At 52.8% G+C, this 17,083-nt stretch overlaps 1 protein-coding gene across 1 annotated transcript; it reads right to left on the reverse strand.

Moving 5' to 3' along the window:
- Positions 1-5,201: 5,201 nt before the first annotated feature.
- Positions 5,202-16,656, reverse strand: IGSF10 (immunoglobulin superfamily member 10). The gene is made up of 7 exons (XM_062499354.1): positions 16,288-16,656; positions 15,126-15,255; positions 14,109-14,499; positions 10,656-13,595; positions 9,462-10,391; positions 7,732-8,632; positions 5,202-7,110 (listed from the first exon to the last, which is right to left on the reverse strand). Exons 1-7 carry the CDS (start codon positions 16,455-16,457, stop codon positions 5,202-5,204), a joined length of 7,371 nt encoding a protein of 2,456 aa, XP_062355338.1. The 5' UTR covers positions 16,458-16,656.
- Between the last annotated feature and the right edge of the window lie 427 nt (positions 16,657-17,083).

A 17,083-nucleotide genomic window follows, 5' to 3' on the forward strand; every position in this document is an offset into this window, starting at 1 on the left:
GCGCCTGGAGCAGCAGCGGGGACGGCTGCCCCGAGGCCGATTTCTGTCCAGCACCAACTCCTCCGTGGAGGAGCGTGCTGAGCCCAGCACTTGCACAGTGTGCGCACCTAACTCTCGCTCAGGTCCCCGCGATGGCTGATTTGCCGTCTGCTAGATGGCATAGATCCGCAGGCCCGCATTTTTCAGCGTTTCTGATACGCGCTTTGTTTTGTGTCGGATTGTCTTGTTTCTTCTGGTCGGTGTGTCACAGTTTTACGGCGATTTATTGACTCCAGAGGGCAGCACTTTGTGATGGTGTGAGAAAAGTTACTGTGACTTCTCCAAGCAGACGTTTAAAAGTTTGGTTCGGTACACGGGAAAAATGAAAAGAAAATCCTTCAGTTTTAATTAGAAATCCAGATACGGGACAAATTGAAGGTCCATTTCCTCTAATGATTTTGAGCAAAATCATTTTTAAGCAATTACTTTTATTATTAGTAAAATTATAATTTAAAAATATTTTAGCAGTTATAAATGTTAAATATTTATTTATTACGCTCCAAACACAATTAATCTGTATTATGACTGTGTAAAAATCTTCAAATTATACCAGAGAGTGGCTAAAAAGTTTAAAGAAATGCTGCTTTGGAAAATAAATGCGTAAGATTACCTTTGACAGAGAGATACATGGTTTTTATCAAATTGCAGAGAGTGCATAAACTGTTGCCATCTCATAAAATTGGCTTGTCATATGAAGATGTTCATGTCATGCTTCTGATCTGATATGTGACTTTTGCTCTGCAGTAGCAGCAAGGTGCTTTGACACAGAACGTAGAGCAGCCCACAGTTTTGGAGCTTTTTTCCATTCTCATTTACAAGTGGCAGTCTTCCAAGTTACTTTGCCCATTTAAGTGTTGAGGCCAGAAATCAGGTTTAATTCAGCCTGTGCCTGTAGAGAAGTGCATTTCTCACCCTTGTGCAGAGCTACTGGGTCAGCAGTGCTCTGCAGCACTGATGCTCCGAGGGAAGGCAGAGGATGCATTTTTATTTTGGGTGGTTTAGCCTGCTGCAGTGGTGCAGCCCTCTGTGCACGGGGTCCTGCCCCAGCAGCTGCTCCAGGTGAAGCTCCTGCAGCAGCAGGTGCAGGCTCGGGCTCTCCTGCAGGTCTGTGCCACCCCTCGGCCCCAGGAGCAGCTCAGGGCTTTGCCTCGTGCTGGGGCTGTGCCCCCAGCCTGGCTTACAGCGGGGAGCCAGCTGATAACTACTGCAGTAATCCCCCAAACATCGGCTAACCAGGGACAACTGCCTTTGAGCTTCATTTGGTGTCTCAGTCCCTTTATTCTTCCCATGTTGCAGCCTCCTGTGACCATCCAGGTGAGCTCTGTAAGGTGCTGTGCAGCCCCACTGACCCCAGGCTGAATTGGCTGTGTCCTTGTGCTGTTGTGTATTCCTGCTGTGCTTTCCCTGCAGGGTGTCCGTAGTTCTGCTGGATCCCTTCAGGATGGCTTTGACAACATGACGGCAATCGCTCAGAGACCTTCTCTTTATTTCGCTTTCACCCAAACACTCCTCGGAGCACTCAGGCTGTGCTCTGCCTCTGATGGCAATGACACTCTGCCCTGGGGCTGTGTCCCTGCCCTGTGCTGATGATGGAGGAGGGCCAGCACCCCGGGTACCCCCAGCAGCCCCCGCTGTCCTACAGCCCCACAGCCCCGAGGTGAGCATGGGCACAGCCTGGGACAGCTTTGTTTAAAATAAGGGTATCAATAACAGAATCGTGGCACCAGAATGGTTAGGGTTGGAAAGGACCTTAAAGACCATCCAGGACCAACCCCTGTCATGGCCAGGAACACCTTCCAATACACAAGGTTGCTCATTAATTAAATTAGGTTAATGGGTGTAATTAGCAATAAATATTCCTTTCTCTACAGTATCCCACTGTTTCTTCCTCATTTAATTTTTGTTTTGAGTAGATCTTGGCACACCTTGTAGTCCAGTTTTGTCATGTATTTGTAGAGCATAAAAATCCATTTAAAGATGGCTGTTGGATTCTATTTCCCTGCAAACACAGATGTGGGATCCATACTCTACAAGCATGTGCGTGGTACTAAGCAATCAATATTCCAGGTTTGCCAAAGAGTCTCTAGTCAAGAAAGCATGCAACCAACATGGTAGAAGTGTGTCAAAGGCAGTGTTACAGAGCTGGCAGAGTGGAGGAGTTTCCCGTTTTCTGAATCTTGACTCAGATTTCTTTTTTAAGAGCCTGGAACAATACAATTAATGCTCCAGCTCTGTTATAATAAGCAGAATGTGGTGTGTCATGTATGAAGCTGTGCGATTCTCCCTCAGTCTCTAGTGTTTTTAAAATGAAATCAGAATTTCTGGAGTTGTGAATGTAATGTATATTCTGCAGCTGTCACTGATTCCTTAACTTCTTTTAAATTCTTGCAAGCCCAGATATCTTAATAGTATTCCAAATTTTGGGTTTGCTTGCACTTCTTCCAAAAGCTTGGTCCTTGCTTGATTGACAGCCCTGTGTGCAAGCCTACAGGGTGGGAGAGATGTGTACAAACTGATGGGAGAGTGTCACTGCAATGGGTGCAGACTGCTCTGCCAGCACCTGCACAGGTGCTGTGGTTGGGTTCATGTCCCCAAAAACCCTGGTGTGCTGGTTAGTGCCTTTGACTAACATCAGCAGCTGCAGCCTTGTAGCCAGGAGATTGCACAACGTGATTTAAGTGAAGGATTTGGTTTCAGAAAGGGAGAAGATGCTGAAGTCTTGTAAAACACTGAAACTGCCTTCAGTAAGCAGCAGGTTTTGCTGAGCCAAGCTCGGGTGGTTTCTGCAGCATTCACAGAGTTATTAGGGTACAGGATTACTCCAGTTCTGTTCAGCATGTCAGGTTCCCAAAGAATCACTTAACTAAAAGCATTAGAAGCACGTGTTTTTTCAGTGGATCTAATGAGAAAAAAAAAATAAAGGGGGGGATTTAGGGGGCAGATCTGTAAAGCTGAGAGCCCAGAGATGGATGGTAGGTGCTGAATTTGGGGGTTGGAGGTGCTGATCCCGTGGTGCTCAATGTGGGGCCTCCCTGGAGCCTTCTCTTGTGCAGGCTGAGCACCCTGGGTGGGAGATGGCAGGGAATGAAGAGAGCAGATATTCTGAGGGATCTCAGGGTGCTCCCTGTGTCCTTGCTGTGCAGGACACCCTCCTGTCCTCACTGCCCTCCCCACCTGGCACCTTCACCAGGGCAGTACAGTGGGGCACCTGTGCCTGGGGCACTGTGGGGTTTGTTCCTGCCATGCCTGGGGCACTGTGGAGTTTGTTCCTGCCATGGTTCAGGCACTGTGGGGTTTGTTCCTGCCGTGGCTCAGGCACTGTGGGGTTTGTTCCTGCCGTGGCTCAGGCACTGTGGGGTTTGTTCCTCCCATGGTTCAGGCACTGTGGGGTTTGTTCCTGCCGTGGCTCAGGCACTGTGGGGTTTGTTCCTGCCGTGGCTCAGGCACTGTGGGGTTTGTTCCTGCCGTGGCTCAGGCACTGTGGGGTTTGTTCCTGCCGTGGCTCAGGCACTGTGGGGTTTGTTCCTGCCGTGGCTCAGGCACTGTGGGGTTTGTTCCTCCCATGGTTCAGGCACTGTGGGGTTTGTTCCTGCCGTGGCTCAGGCACTGTGGGGTTTGTTCCTGCCGTGGTTCAGGCACTGTGGGGTTTCCTTGGGCACTGTGGGGTTTTATTCCCCTTTCCCCTCTCAGCGCAGCTCCCCAGGCCAGGCTTGCATCAGACCCTGCAGCAGCAGCAGGAGCAGCAGCTCTGCAGTGAGTGTGTGTGTGCACAGACACAGCAACATGTCTGACCACGCAGCTGTCCTTCTGGAGACTTTCTGTGCACTCACCCCCTTTTCTTTTTCACCTTCTTCCAGGCAGCCAGCAAGAGGTGAGGCAGCACGGGCAGCCCCAGTTCTGACTGTGGTGGGAGTGGACACAGGAGATGTTTGCACTGGGGAACAGGACACTGGAAATTCAATGCACCAGTCATTGCTGGGCAGCAGAACATAAGTTCTCTTCTTATTTCCATCATTATTTTTTGTGCTGAAGTTGATGTGAATGTGTAGCAAGGTTGGGTTTTAGGTTCAGGGTTATTTTTGTGCTTAACCAGATTTTAATATCTGGACTTCTGTGGGCCTATTTGAAGAATGTTAGGCAAATTTTATTAATTTAGTGCTTTTTAGGTCCTGTTACTTTTAAATAGGACAAAGAATGCTGAATTTATTTATTTGTGGGAAACACTTTTTTATTTTAATTTTTTTTCAAGAACAGCACTGGACCAAACTACCGAACTAAAAGGCACTTCTGATTTTGAAGCAAAAGTTAATTTGTTCATTAAAATGTTCACCTGTTTCTTTAAGTATTTAAAACACTCTGGTGATACTATTTTCCCATTTTGTGCAAACTCAATTTTCTTCTTAAACCTGCCTGGCTGCTCAATTCAGGATTCGCAATTCTAAATTGAGATTCAAATTGACGTGATTTTTATTCTACTGAGAAATCTTTTAAAAATGCTTTTGTGACAGTAAGAAAGCGATGCCAAGCTGGAGTGATTCTACCCCCAGTCTGTATGCATTGGCCTCACAGTGCTGAGCAGAGCCTCCTCTCTTGCTCCAAACTGAGCTGCTGTGTGTCATCCCACAGCTCTGCAGAGAGGACTGGCAACCACAGCTGTGCTATTAACAATACTGCACTACTTGTTACATCACTGAATATTTATTTTAGAAACATACTGAATATTAAAACACATGAAGAAGGTAATCTGCGTCCCAATAAACCTTCTCTTTTGTTCCCAGGCGTCCTTGTCCTCTCTGACCCGTGTTTGTGACAGTCATACACGGTGACCTGATGAAAAACTATGTCCATACAAGAGCTCTCTGGGCACATTTTCAGACAGTTACCATGTTTGATAGTCACCGTTTGCTATTACTTTGCAGAGCAGAAGTGCCTTACTTTCGCTTTCATTTAAATCCCCTGAACACGGAGAGAAGCAATGCTAGCGAGCAACGCTAGAGCTGATTTTCCCCTCGCTCTCTCCCCTTCTGCCCAGTCCCTGCAGGCTGACTGCCGTGCGTGTGCTCAGGCACTCCGGTGCTTTTGAGCGCCTTTGATTGAAGCTGCAAGGCTGGCCCCAGCCCGGCTGCAGGCTGCGCTCCCCACCTTTGCTGCCGATTTCTGTCTCAGAGGACGTGCAGGTGGGTCAGGGCAGCGTCGGTGCCCAGGGCGTTGCTCGCCGTGCAGCTGTACACCCCGGAGCTGGAGCGCCGGGGGCTCTGCAGGAGCAGGGTGCCCGTGGGGTGGAGCAGCTCGCCCCCAGAGCCCCGGCCCCGGTGGGCTGTGGAAAGCGTGGAGCCGTCAGGTAAGTGCCAGGTGATTTCTGGTTTGGGGATGCCCAGCACGACGCAGTGGAGCTGAACTGCAGCCCCGGGCAGGGTGTGGATGGCCGGGGGGGGTCTGCCCACGATGCGCGGAGCGTAGGCTGTGACCGAGACGGGAACGGTGAGCGAGGAGTCCCCAGCGTCGTTGTGGGCCCTGCACAGGTACTTGCCCGAGTCCTGGGCCGAGGCTGCTCGGATGAGCAGGGTGCCGTTCTCCAGCAGCACGAACCTCCCGCTGGCCTGCGGCCGGTCCAGCACGCGGCCCCCTGGCAGTGCCCACGCCACCCGGGGCTTGGGGCTCCCCTCGGCCAGGCAGTGAAGGGACAAAGGCTCCCCGCTGACAGCCTTCACCGGCCCTGCAGGGCGGGTGAGGATGTCGGGCTTCTGGGCAACCTCCAGCACCATCAGCTTTTCGATGTAGCCCACCTGGTTGCGGGCAGCGCAGCGGTAGCGCCCGGCGTGGTGTCTCTCGGGGTTAGAGATGGTCAGGGTCCCATTGCTCCCGGTGACAAACTGGGATGTCCTGATGCTGCTGGAAAGCCACGTGCCATTGGGCAGCATCCAGCTGATATCCGGGGGAGGGTTTCCATCCACGGAACAGTTCAGCGTGAGAGTTCTCCCGGGCTTTGCTATTATTTTTTCATTGAAAGGGTTTCTGAACATTGGTCTCCGTAGCATTTCTGTGACTTCCAGCTGCACCACCAGCACAGTCTCTCCCCCGTCATTACGTGCCACACAGATAAAATCTGCTGTGTCTGAGGGCCTGATGTTGCGGATCTCGAGCGTCCCGTTTTTGTGCACCACAATCCTGCTCCCGTAATATGGGGCTGTTAGGAAAATGTTATCAGGCATGATCCAGGTAATCTGAGGAGGAGGAGTCCCTTCTGCCCGGCAGTCAATGTGTTTCTTCGAGTGCCTCACTGCCGTCACCTTCATGATTGTTTTGTTCCTGTACAGACCATTTATGATGGGGGCTTTAGCAGCCACATCCAGCCTGTACAGCTTTGTGTCGTCCCCAGCAGGGTTCCGAGCCACACACAGGTACTCCCCAGCATCCAGCAGACCAGCCTGGCTGATGGAGAGCGAGCCATTGGCATGCAGGGAGTGCCTGTCTGTGGACGAGGAGATCACCTCACTGGAAGGCAGCAGCCAGAATATCTGTGCCCTGGGTTCCCCGGCAGCTTCACAGTCCAGCAGGGCTGTGTCCCCTGCTGTCACTGTAACGTGTGTCTTGTAATTGTGCTTTATTTGAGGGGCTGCCACAACAACAGTGACGTGGATCTTCATCTCGTCCCTCCCCAGAATGTTTTGGGCGTAGCAGGTGTAATCTCCTCCCTCTGCCACTCCAGCTTTGTTGAGGTGCAGAGTGCCATTGTTGAAGAGGACAAACCTGCGAGCCCTGTGCCCGCTGTCATCCGCCAGCATCGCGTTGTTCACCACTGTCCCATCCGGCAGGCTCCAGGATATCTCTGGTGCAGGCAGCCCTGAGGCCTTGCAGTCCACGCTGAAATCCTTCCCGTACGGCACCAGTTTCTTGAGCTGCTGCTTGTGGTATATCTTGGCTGGTTTCATTGTGATGCTGACTTTCATCAGTATCAGATCATCCCCAATCCTGTTTCTTGCCACGCACAGATAATCACCTGCATCTTTTTCTGTAACTGCCTCAATAGCCAAGGATCCATTGGGGTAGACATGGATCCGACTTCCCATTCTGTTATGGGGAGAGAGAGAAGAAAAGAATCATGGAAACAGGTGCTGGGGGTGAATGCTGAGCACTGGAAAGGACTGAATGTGTTAACAGCACGATACAACGCAGGAGCCCTTTCCAAAGGCACTGTGCCCACCCAGCATGACCTGTCCTGATGTCATTGTCAGTTCTGGTGTTGTGTGGGTGTGAGCGGTGCTGACTCTGCTGGGAACACCCTGAGCTGGGGCTGTCTCTCCTAAGCTGGAGGTGAGGTGTTACTGGGGAGATCCCCAAAGGTAGAGGTGGCAGAGATGAAAGAAACCCCTCCCTCCTGAGCCCTGCTTCACAAATCTGTTCCAAGGAACTTCCCCTCCTCCAAACTGACAGCAGTCAGCCAGTGCATGGCGACAGTAATAACCTTAATTCAAATATGACCTGTACCTGTTTTGAGACCTCTCCCACTTAAGGCAATTGATGTGGTCTGTTATTAGGTCTGTTAGTAGATACAGATGCCATTAGAACAGATGTTTCACCACTGTTAAATGCTTAAAAACAGTGTTTCAGTGCTGTAACAGGCTCTTATGTGAGCACCAGAGGAGACAGTGATTGAAGTCCCGAAGAGGTGGAGGAAAAAGTGGGTCATACCTATGCCACTGGTCCACAACAGACTTGGAGGGCAACCTCCAGATGATCCTGGGCTCGGGCTCCCCACTTGCTGTACAGTTCAGAAGCAACCTCTCCCCAAAATCGAGCCGGGTCAGCTGTTGAGAGGAGATGGCTATTTTCGGGAGCGTCTCTGCGCGCTGCAGCTCGAGGCTGACCACCCTCCTGTCCGAGCCCGTGGAGCTGGTGGCTATGCACTCGTAGGTGCCGCTGTCGGAGGGGGCCAGGCTGCTCAGGTGCAGGGTGCCGTTGGGGAACACCAAGAGCCTGGAGCTCAGCAGCTGCAGAGGTTTCACCGCCGTGCCGCCGGGCAGCACCCAGTGCACCGTGGGCTCGGGGTTCCCCCGCACCGTGCACGGCAGCCTCAGGCTCTCCCCCGCCACTCCTGCCACGCTTTGTCTCTTCTCCTCCAGGATGCTGGGAGGGGCCGCGACCACCTGCAGCTTCACCGCCAGCGAGTCGGAGCCCGCAGGGTTCGTGGCCAGGCAGGTGTAGAGGCCCCGGTCGTACACAGTGACCGCCCGGATGACCAGAGCGCCGTCCGGCTCCACGCGGGCTCGACCACTCGCAGAGGAGGAGGAGGAGGAGTGCGAGAGCCGGGTGCTGTTCGCCAGGAGCCAGGAGACGTCGGGAGGGGGCCAGCCCTGGGCTTTGCAGGCCAGTGCCACGCTGGTCCCGGAGTGCGCGGTCAGCAGGCGCCGGTGGCCGCCGGCGATGCGGGGAGGCGAGGCCAGCACGGCCAGCGTGACCAGGAGCCGGGCCACGCCGAGCGCGTTGGCCGCAGTGCACAGGTAGAGGCCCGCGTCCTGCGGCCCCGCCCGGGCGATGGCCAGGGTCCCGTCGGCCAGCACTGCCCACCTGGCAGCCCCCACGGCACCGCGCCCTGCGGAACGAAGAGACGGCTCTGCGGGGCGCTGTGTGTCACTGCGTGTCACTGTCACTGTGTCACTGTCACTGCGTGTCACTGTCACTGTGTCACTGCCTGTCACTGTCACTGCGTGTCACTGTCACTGTGTCACTGTCACTGTGTGTCACTGTCACTGTGTCACTGCCCGTCACTGTCACTGCGTGTCACTGCGTGTCACTGTCACTGTGTCACTGCGTGTCACTGCCCCTCACTTTCACTGTGTCACTGCCCATCACTGTCACTGTCTGTCACTGCCGCCCCCTGGCTCTTCTCTGTCCCAAACACCTGCCCGGCTCTGCTTTGCCCAAATAACAGAGACAACAGCGAGAAACCCGAAAGAAATCAGAAAATTGTGCATATAGAATGGCAAAGCTTTAAAGTACGAATGAAGCTGAATCTCCAGCAGAGACAAAGTTTGGATAAAGCAGATGGGGCTTTGCAATCCAAACCTAGCACAGCTGTGACTCAATTTGAGTGCTTTTCATTACATTTTTCTTTTCACTTGCCTCACTGTTCTGGAATAGCAGGTAATGTACAATAAATACTGAATTCTTCCTACAATAAGCAAGGAATTATAATTAAATATAGGTTTGATTTTTTTTTTTTTTAGTCATTTCACTAAAGAGCTGTTCCAGAATCAGCACTAAGATGCTCCAGCAATTCTCTGTCACTGTTTCCAAGTTTACCTCTCACTAATATTTCACAGTACTCTGAAATGAAGCAATGCTTGAGTTTGGCACACAGAAGAGGTGCCAAATTATAGGACTAATGGAAGGTAAATTCTAGAGAGGTTTATCAAGCTCACCTGATGGTATCTTGGTCCACTGTATTGTTGGAGGGGGGTTCCCAGTAGCTTCACAAGGAATAAAAGCATCAGAATTCGCCAGCAGAGTGTAAGCAGCCAACTTCCCTCCGACTATTCTGGGCTTGGAAAAATGGTTTCTGCTTGCAGAGCCTGAGGTGATGGCATTGGGGATGGTGGTGGTGTCTTGATCTTGTTGCCTGTCAGACGAGGCACTGGCAGAGCTGTCCTTGTCCCTTCCCCACAGAGCTGTGATTTGTGGTGAGTGCAGTGTGTTCCCCCTCTCTGTGCCCTCGGGAGGTGTCCTGGGCCGGAGCTGGCTCTGGCCATCCCCCCGCGGGGGCGAGGAGGCTCTCGGGGTGGCTGTGGTGGGGGCTGGCAGAGGGGAGGGGTGCCGGGCGCTGGCAGCAGTGGCTGCAGCAGGAGCCCTTGGCACGGCTCTTGCTGGGGGTGTGGGCTGCGCTGCCTGCTTTTCCTGGACAGCTCCCTCCCCCATCTTCAGGTTGGGCTTTTCTCCCGCCGTGGCAGTGGCTGTGATGTGCTGAGCAGGCACTGGCCCTGCCGTGGCACTGGCTGCAGCAGGTCGGGCGCTCGTGGCACCAGGGGGCTCGTCCAGCCATGGGGAGGTTTGGAGACCCATGGTGAGGGTCTGGGCAGGACTAGCAGCTGGTGATGTGGCCAGCTGGGTGTTCCTCTGTGTGACTGGTGTGCTTTGGGGTGCCGTGGTGGGGCTCTGAGCGGTCACACTGCCCAGCAGTGACGTTGCTGCCTGGGTGCTCCTGCAGGTGCCCAGGGTTGCTAATGTCTGTGTGGCTGTCGTGGGCCTGTGCTGAGGTGCCTCGGGGCTGCCAGGGACCCCCAGCGCTGCTGTTCTGGTCATGGAGCCTGCACCGACGCTCCCAGGGAGAGGCTTTGCGTGTGCGAGGCTCGGAGCTGGTGATGTGAGACCTGTCACTGCAGGGCTGGCTGCACTGCTGTGAGCTGCAGCGGTGGCTGTGCTGGCTGCAGGGGTGGCTGCAGGGCTGGCTGCACTGCTGTGGGCTGCAGCGGTGGCTGTGCTGGCTGCAGGGGTGGCTGCAGGGCTGGCTGCACTGCTGTGGGCTGCAGGGCTGGCTGCACTGCTGTGGGCTGCAGCGGTGGCTGTGCTGGCTGCAGGGGTGGCTGCAGGGCTGGCTGCACTGCTGTGGGCTGCAGGGCTGGCTGCACTGCTGTAGGCTGCAGCCACACGCTGTGGGGCAGCTGTTTTAGGAGGCCTCTTCCTCCTCTGACCTCTCCTTCCTCCCACTCTGAGTATTTTACTTTTGGTGACTCTAGTGCTGATTTGAGGAGCAGTAACAAGTGTAATTGTTGGCTTCAAGCCCATGGCAACCAATCCACTGGCTGAAGTAGTGGCAGTGTCCTTTGCAGTGACAGATGTGACTGTGGCAACAGCTTCTTGCCTTGCATTATGTTTCTTTTCCTCTTCCCTGAGGAGTGCTGTGTTTTGATGGGTACCCTTGGGGTGCTCCAATGCCATATTCATGGTGGGGGGGGAGGACTGGGGTGTTTCTGGGCTAAATGGATTAATGGAACTGCTTAAATTATTTAAGTTTGGTACACTCGTTACAGAGTTCATATTCAGTTGAACACCTGTGGCCACAGCTGTATTTCCTCTGGCAGACCCGGGCCTCCCAAAATTGTATCTGTGCTCTTTCATGCTTGGGATATATCCTGGTGTAACAATTCGTCTCCGACCAGAAATTTTCCTTCGTCTTCCGTGGTGCTGCTGGAGCTGGGGTGGGTGAGTTGGAACATCCTGGATAACCTGAATTTGCTGATGAGCAGCCAAAGTTGAGGCCAGTGGTGGATTAGGGGTCCCTCCTTTCTGAGTACTATGAAAATAAATGGGGCCAAATTCAGAGCTCGGTGTATTGACTGTCACCACAGGCACCTGGTGATCTGTTTTGGTGGAGACATTATCAATAGACTCAGTAAAAATATGTAACTTGTCTGCTGTGTTCTGGGGAGTTACAGCCCTGCTGGTGCCTGTAGCTTCTGTGGTGGGTGTCATGGATGCAGACTTTAGATGCTGGTTATTGCTTTCCCCAGAATATATTGACTTTTGCCCAGCAGGGAAGAGTGTGGATGTTCTGCTTGGTACAGTTGATTGTTCTACACCATTTGCTGATATTTGACTCAAATCAGATTTTTCCCATGAGTCTGTAGGTTTTGGAAATGTCGGTGGCCTTTCGCTGGCAGGTGCCATGGGGTGTGGAAGAGGTGAGGGTAGGGGAGTTGATGGCTCTGTGAGCAGGAGGGAGCTGCTCCAGGCAGGGGTGGCATTCTCAGTCTCCTCGGGCCCTGCAGTGATCATGAGTTCTGCTGCTCTCCCCAGAGCAGGTACTGGGGATCTCTCTGCTGCTGCTATCATGAATTCTTCTGGAGATATGACATCACCAGATGTGTCCTCCTCATCCTCGGGTGCCTCCGAGAGCTTGTGGACTTGAATGGGTGGTGCTGTCTCAACTTCTCCTCGTTTGTCTGTCACTGTCAAGTTCCTCTTTGTTTTCTCCAGCAAGGCTGCCCAGCGCTGTGGATCAACTCTCCTGCCTGAGGAAACAAACTGTCTCCTGTGTGCCCTGAACCGCCTGCCTGCTCTGTCTCCGTGAGGCCAGTGAGGTGTTTTCCTGTGGCTGTTCCTCTGACGTGTGCTCTGCGTGCCCTGGCTGCTGGCTGCTGCAGCAGCAGATCCCCCAGGAGCTGCCGGGGTGGCTGGAGTGGCTGAGGGATGTCTCTGTGCTGCAGCAGAGCGCAGCAGTTCATTGCCAGAGCCTTCTTCCCACTCTCCCAGAGCTGCAAGCTTTTTCTTCAGAGCAGTTTCATCCTGTCTCAGGAGCACTTGGAAAACCAGAAGATCAACACCGTACCGGTTGGCTGCGACACATCGGAAGTAGCCCACGTCTCTCTCTGTCACCCCTTGGATTCTCAAGGTGCCATTTGCAAAAATATGTTTGTTTCCTACAGACTGGTGAAGAACCGTGTGCTCAGGTGACACCCAGGTAACGGCAGGGTCCGGGCCAGCCGTGGAGGTGCAGGGAAGGTGGAGCGTGCTGCCCAGAGCAGCCGACAGCCGGGCTCCGTTGACCCCGCTGTGTTCCACGTGAGGATCCAGCACCGTAATTCGGAACGTGAGCACGTCGGCGTCGCGGTGGTTGGTGCTGATGCAGTGGTAGAGCCCCGTGTCAAACACGTCAGCTGTCCTCAGCGTCAGCACCCCGCTCCTGAGGACTACGACCCTCCCGTCCTCACTGACGTGAGGAGCTCGCGCTTTGCTGCCGTCGGCCAACACCCACTGCACGGCAGGAGCTGGCTCCCCAGCTGCCTGGCACTCCAGTTCCACGGTGCCCCCGACCAGCACAGTGTGCTCCGTCTGGGTGCTGTTGTCCCTGGAAATGATGGCCCAGGTGTGTCTCTCCTGGCTTGGGTCATGGCTGGGCAGGCTGAGCCGGGCGTGGGTGGAGTAGCGGACGTGCAGCGAGCTGAGCGTGGTGGCTGTCCTGTCCAGCTGCAGGGCCACTCGCCTCTGCATCAGCCAGGCCGGCTCAGCTCGCAGCACGGCCTCGACGCCGGTGAACAGGTCGTCTTTCTCACTGTAGATCTGCTTGTATTTGTAGCTAACAAAAGGCACGTGGGTTGTCGGCGCGGTTTGCTCCAGTTTCAAAGGAGAATTGCTGTACAGTGCCAGGATGCTCCACAGCTGCTGGATGTGTCCATAATCGATGCCACACACCAGGAATGCTGAGAACGAGGCTTTGAGCACTGTGCTGTGGCCGTTTTTGTCAACGGAGATGGGAGACGTTTCCTTTGGCTCCTGGACATTGCAAACCAAATTGCCTCGATTTCCTGCTTGGTCAGTCAGATTCAAAACCACAGATCCTATTGGAGCTACCAAGTCCTTGGGAGACACAAAACTGAAATCCCCATCATCTGGCACCGTGAGGTTCCTGGATTTCAGGGAGTCATGGATGACTGGCTTAGTGCAGATGAAAGATGCTGAAGGAAGATCCGTTAAACTTTTCCCATTCTGGTTTTTGGGACTAGCACAGACTGGGCATTGCTGGATGCCAGAACCTCTTTCTTTTCTGCACTTTATAACATCTAGAGGGAAGAAAACTTCAGTAAGCTTATGTGCTACAAGATTTAGTATTAAAAATTACATATAGCTACTAACAAGTGGTTCTTTGGAATAAAATAAAGCCAAGGCTTGAAGTGACATGTGAATGGCAGCAGCAGAAAAAGTCCTAGAGTCCCTTGAGTTCCTTATTTCCTTTTTAAAGACTCAAGTACAAAGTGACCCTTGCTCTTGCCAATTTCGTAAAAGGTAGCTTGCTCCCTGTGGATTCTCCTGGTGCACAGAAGCTTTGCACTGGCCAAGGAAAATTCTCTGTTAAGAAAAGCTGCACTTGGGAATGCATTAAGGCCACCAGATTCATTTAATCTGGGAAATAAAGTGCTATTAATCTCTTTATCCTGATCACACTCACCTACAAAACTACTACCTTCCAGTCTTTTCTGGGAGAATAAACAGATGAATAAAGGGCAGTTACCTACACCAGGAAGAGTAAGAGGCTACATCAGGATTAAAGAGCATAAACAAAGCCTTCAGCTCACCTGGTCTCTCCTGTGCCCACTCTGCAAACCCCTGCAGGCTGCAATCACAGGACCAGGGGTTTCCGTGCAGGTAAATGCTCTCGAGCTCTGACATGTAGGAAAACATTTCTTGTGGAAGTGAAGTCAGCACGTTGTCAGACAGAGAGATGTGCTTCAGGAAGGATATTCTGAAGATTTGACTGTAGCGCAAGGTGACAAAAGTGTCTGGATGCAGCTGCTGAAGTAAATTTCCATCCAGGTGGACCAACCTCAATGAAGTGAGTCCATAGAAAACGTTGGGATTCACAAATTCAATTTGATTGTGGTCCATATGCAGCCGTACCAAACTGTTCAGGCCATAAAAAACATCCTGCTGAAGCACTCTGACCTTGTTGTAACTCATTTTTAAAACCTGTTCATGAAAAAGTAGCAAATGCATAATATTAAGCCATGTTAAATTTATAGGACCCCTAATAAATGCTGCTGAAAGATGCTCTGTGCCATGAAAGTTCTTCACCAGACAGGGAGAGCCAGGGAACTGGAGTTTCTTTGAAGAACTGTTTATATGCAGTATGCTAAGATTCTGCACAGTTTGGCTTTTTTTTTCTTCACAAAGGCTAGAAAGGGACAGGATTGTACTGAAGGGAAAGAGGAATCTCAGTGGAAAACAATCCTCAAAAAGCCTCAAACTGACTAACAAATCCACAGTGGCAGGTTTCCTTTTCCTGACACAGTAGTTCGAGCTTTGCAATCTTTCTCCTCTGCAGAAAGGGAGTTTTGACGGCAGTTGGCTGCTAAGGTACAGCTGAGAGACATCTACCAATGTAATTGTCATGCTCTTTACCTGTACCTGAGTGCCTGCCTGGGAAGGAGGCATTTCCCATTAGGATACTGGATTTTGGAGGCTGTTGACTTGCACGTGAACAAGGTAAGAGACAGGAAACTAAAATGCTGCAGAAGGCTGCTCTGTGCCTGCTGTCCAGTATCGCCGAAAGCTAAGTCCTGACAAAAAGCAGCACTGGGTCACTTAGTTCTTACCTGGAGTGAATATAAATCACTGAACACCTTCTCAGGGATGGTGCTGATCTCATTGCTGTGCAGCATCAGTAACTCCAGTTTCTCCAAGCCGGCAAAGTCCGTGGGGCTGAGCTTTCTTAGGCTGTTGTAGCTGTACAGGATAAGTTTAGTCAGCCCCAGCTCACAGCTTTTAAATCCAACCAGCCCAAAACAAAAGCACCACTCTTTGGGAACAGCTGAAGGTAAGCAGCACTTCCCCTTGCCAAGAGGAAACAAAATCATTCCTTCATGTTGGCACAAAAGGTGGTCACTTTTCCAGGGCAGTGTTCTGATGGCAAATTCCCAGTGGATGGGGCAAGTGACAGCAAACATGGAACACATCTGTTCTCACTTGCTACCACTTCAATGAAAAGTCCCTCTGCAGACACATCTGGATGGTTCAAAGGTTATGTGAATCAAAAGGAATCCACAGATCAGACAAATATTGCTGACGGGTCTCATAATTTGATTAAAGAGAGACACTTGCTGGAAACTGCACGAAGGGGCCAGACAAGCCTGGGTCTGATCTATCCCTGATCCTTCCACCATACAGAGAACAGAACCACCATGGAGGCTGGCTGGCATGGCCAGACAAGTGGAATTTCCCCTGAACTCAGCAGATGAAAGCATGGACCCTGATGCTGTGGGACAGAATCACAGAACAGGCTGAACTGGGAGGGACCCAGCAGGATCACGAGTCCAGCTGTTAAGTGAATGGATCACTTGGGGATCTAACCCCTGACCTTGGTGTTACATCACAGCAATGTCTCTGCAGATTTTAATACATCTGCTTTTCCAGTCCACTTTCTGAGCTCTGAACTTCCTGGAGAGAAATCTACTTCAGACTTCTTCCAGGTTCCATGCTATAGACACAATACGCTCAGGTAATATAAATATAAGTTCAAAACTTCCTGAAGTTCTCATGTGCCCTGTGCTAGACCCCAAGATTTCTCCTTTCTGTGGGTGGTCTCAGGCTTTGCTGGCTGTGGCTGCAGCCACTGTTGAGTACTGCAGAACACTAAACTCTATAGACTTACCTATTACTTGGATTAATTTTTAGCCCTAAATCCGGAAGGTTAATTATTGCTGTGCAAAGTGCTGAAAGGCCAGCGGCCGGAGGACTCAGAGCCCGGGTTCCACGTACCCCAGGTTGATGCGCTGCACGTCGGGCGGGATGCTCGGGGGGACGGCGCTCAGGTAGCGGAAGGTGCAGTGGAGCTCGGCGGAGCCGCGGCAGGCGCAGGGCCGGGGACAGGCTCTGATGGCCGGGAGGGTGGCCAGGAGGGTGGCCAGGCAGGCCAGGAAGGTCTCCATCCTGCCGGGATCCTACGCTGCCATCCCCAGCAGCGGCGGGCGGGTTCCTGCAGGGCGAACAGAGCACACGGGCACTCACAGCGCCGGCCGAGCTCAGCCGCTCGCCTTTAAGCCATTAGCCAAAAAAAAAAAAACCAAACCAAACCAAAACAAACAAACAAAAAATTCTTGGAAGAAAATCCCTCCCAGGAACCAGCCCCCCAAAGTCTTGTGTTTCTCCTCAGCGAGGGATCTGTGTCATGACCTAAAGCGCTGTCGTTCCACAGCTGCCCCGCTTGCCCCGGTCCGGAGCGATGTGCCGGAGCTGCCGCTCCCAGGAAAAGCTGGAATTCCGCAGGGATCGCGGGCACCTGCGGCGGTGCCGGCCGTGTGTCCCAGCCCGGAGCCGGCCCGGCTCTGCGGAGCGCTCCCGACCCGCCGGCGGCTCATCCCCCGGAGGCGGCTCCACACGTCAGCTCCTTCCCCGCCAGGAGCGATTCCAACCCAAATTAACTCGTTTCGCACCCCTCGCACAAGCCCTCGGCGCCTCCCCGGCACCGGCACCGGCACCGGCACCGCCGCACGTTCCCACCCGCGGAGCCGGCCGGGACAGGGACGAACCCGACACCGACTCGTCCTCCCGGGGG

Source organism: Cinclus cinclus, chromosome 10 (assembly GCF_963662255.1).
Source record: "Cinclus cinclus chromosome 10, bCinCin1.1, whole genome shotgun sequence".
NCBI classification, from domain to species: domain Eukaryota; kingdom Metazoa; phylum Chordata; class Aves; order Passeriformes; family Cinclidae; genus Cinclus; species Cinclus cinclus.

Excerpts from the sequence above, each read along its gene's own strand:
- IGSF10 (XM_062499354.1), bottom strand. The coding sequence starts at position 16,457 with ATGGAGACCTTCCTGGCCTGCCTGGCCACCCTCCTGGCCACCCTCCCG. Across the intron at positions 15,256-16,287 it reads GTGCAGCGCATCAACCTGGG|CTACAACAGCCTAAGAAAGC; the intron begins GTACGTGGAACC and ends TATCCTGTACAG. Across the intron at positions 10,392-10,655 it reads AGCCTACAGCAGTGCAGCCA|CTCCGAGCCTCGCACACGCA; the intron begins GCCCTGCAGCCC and ends TCACATCACCAG.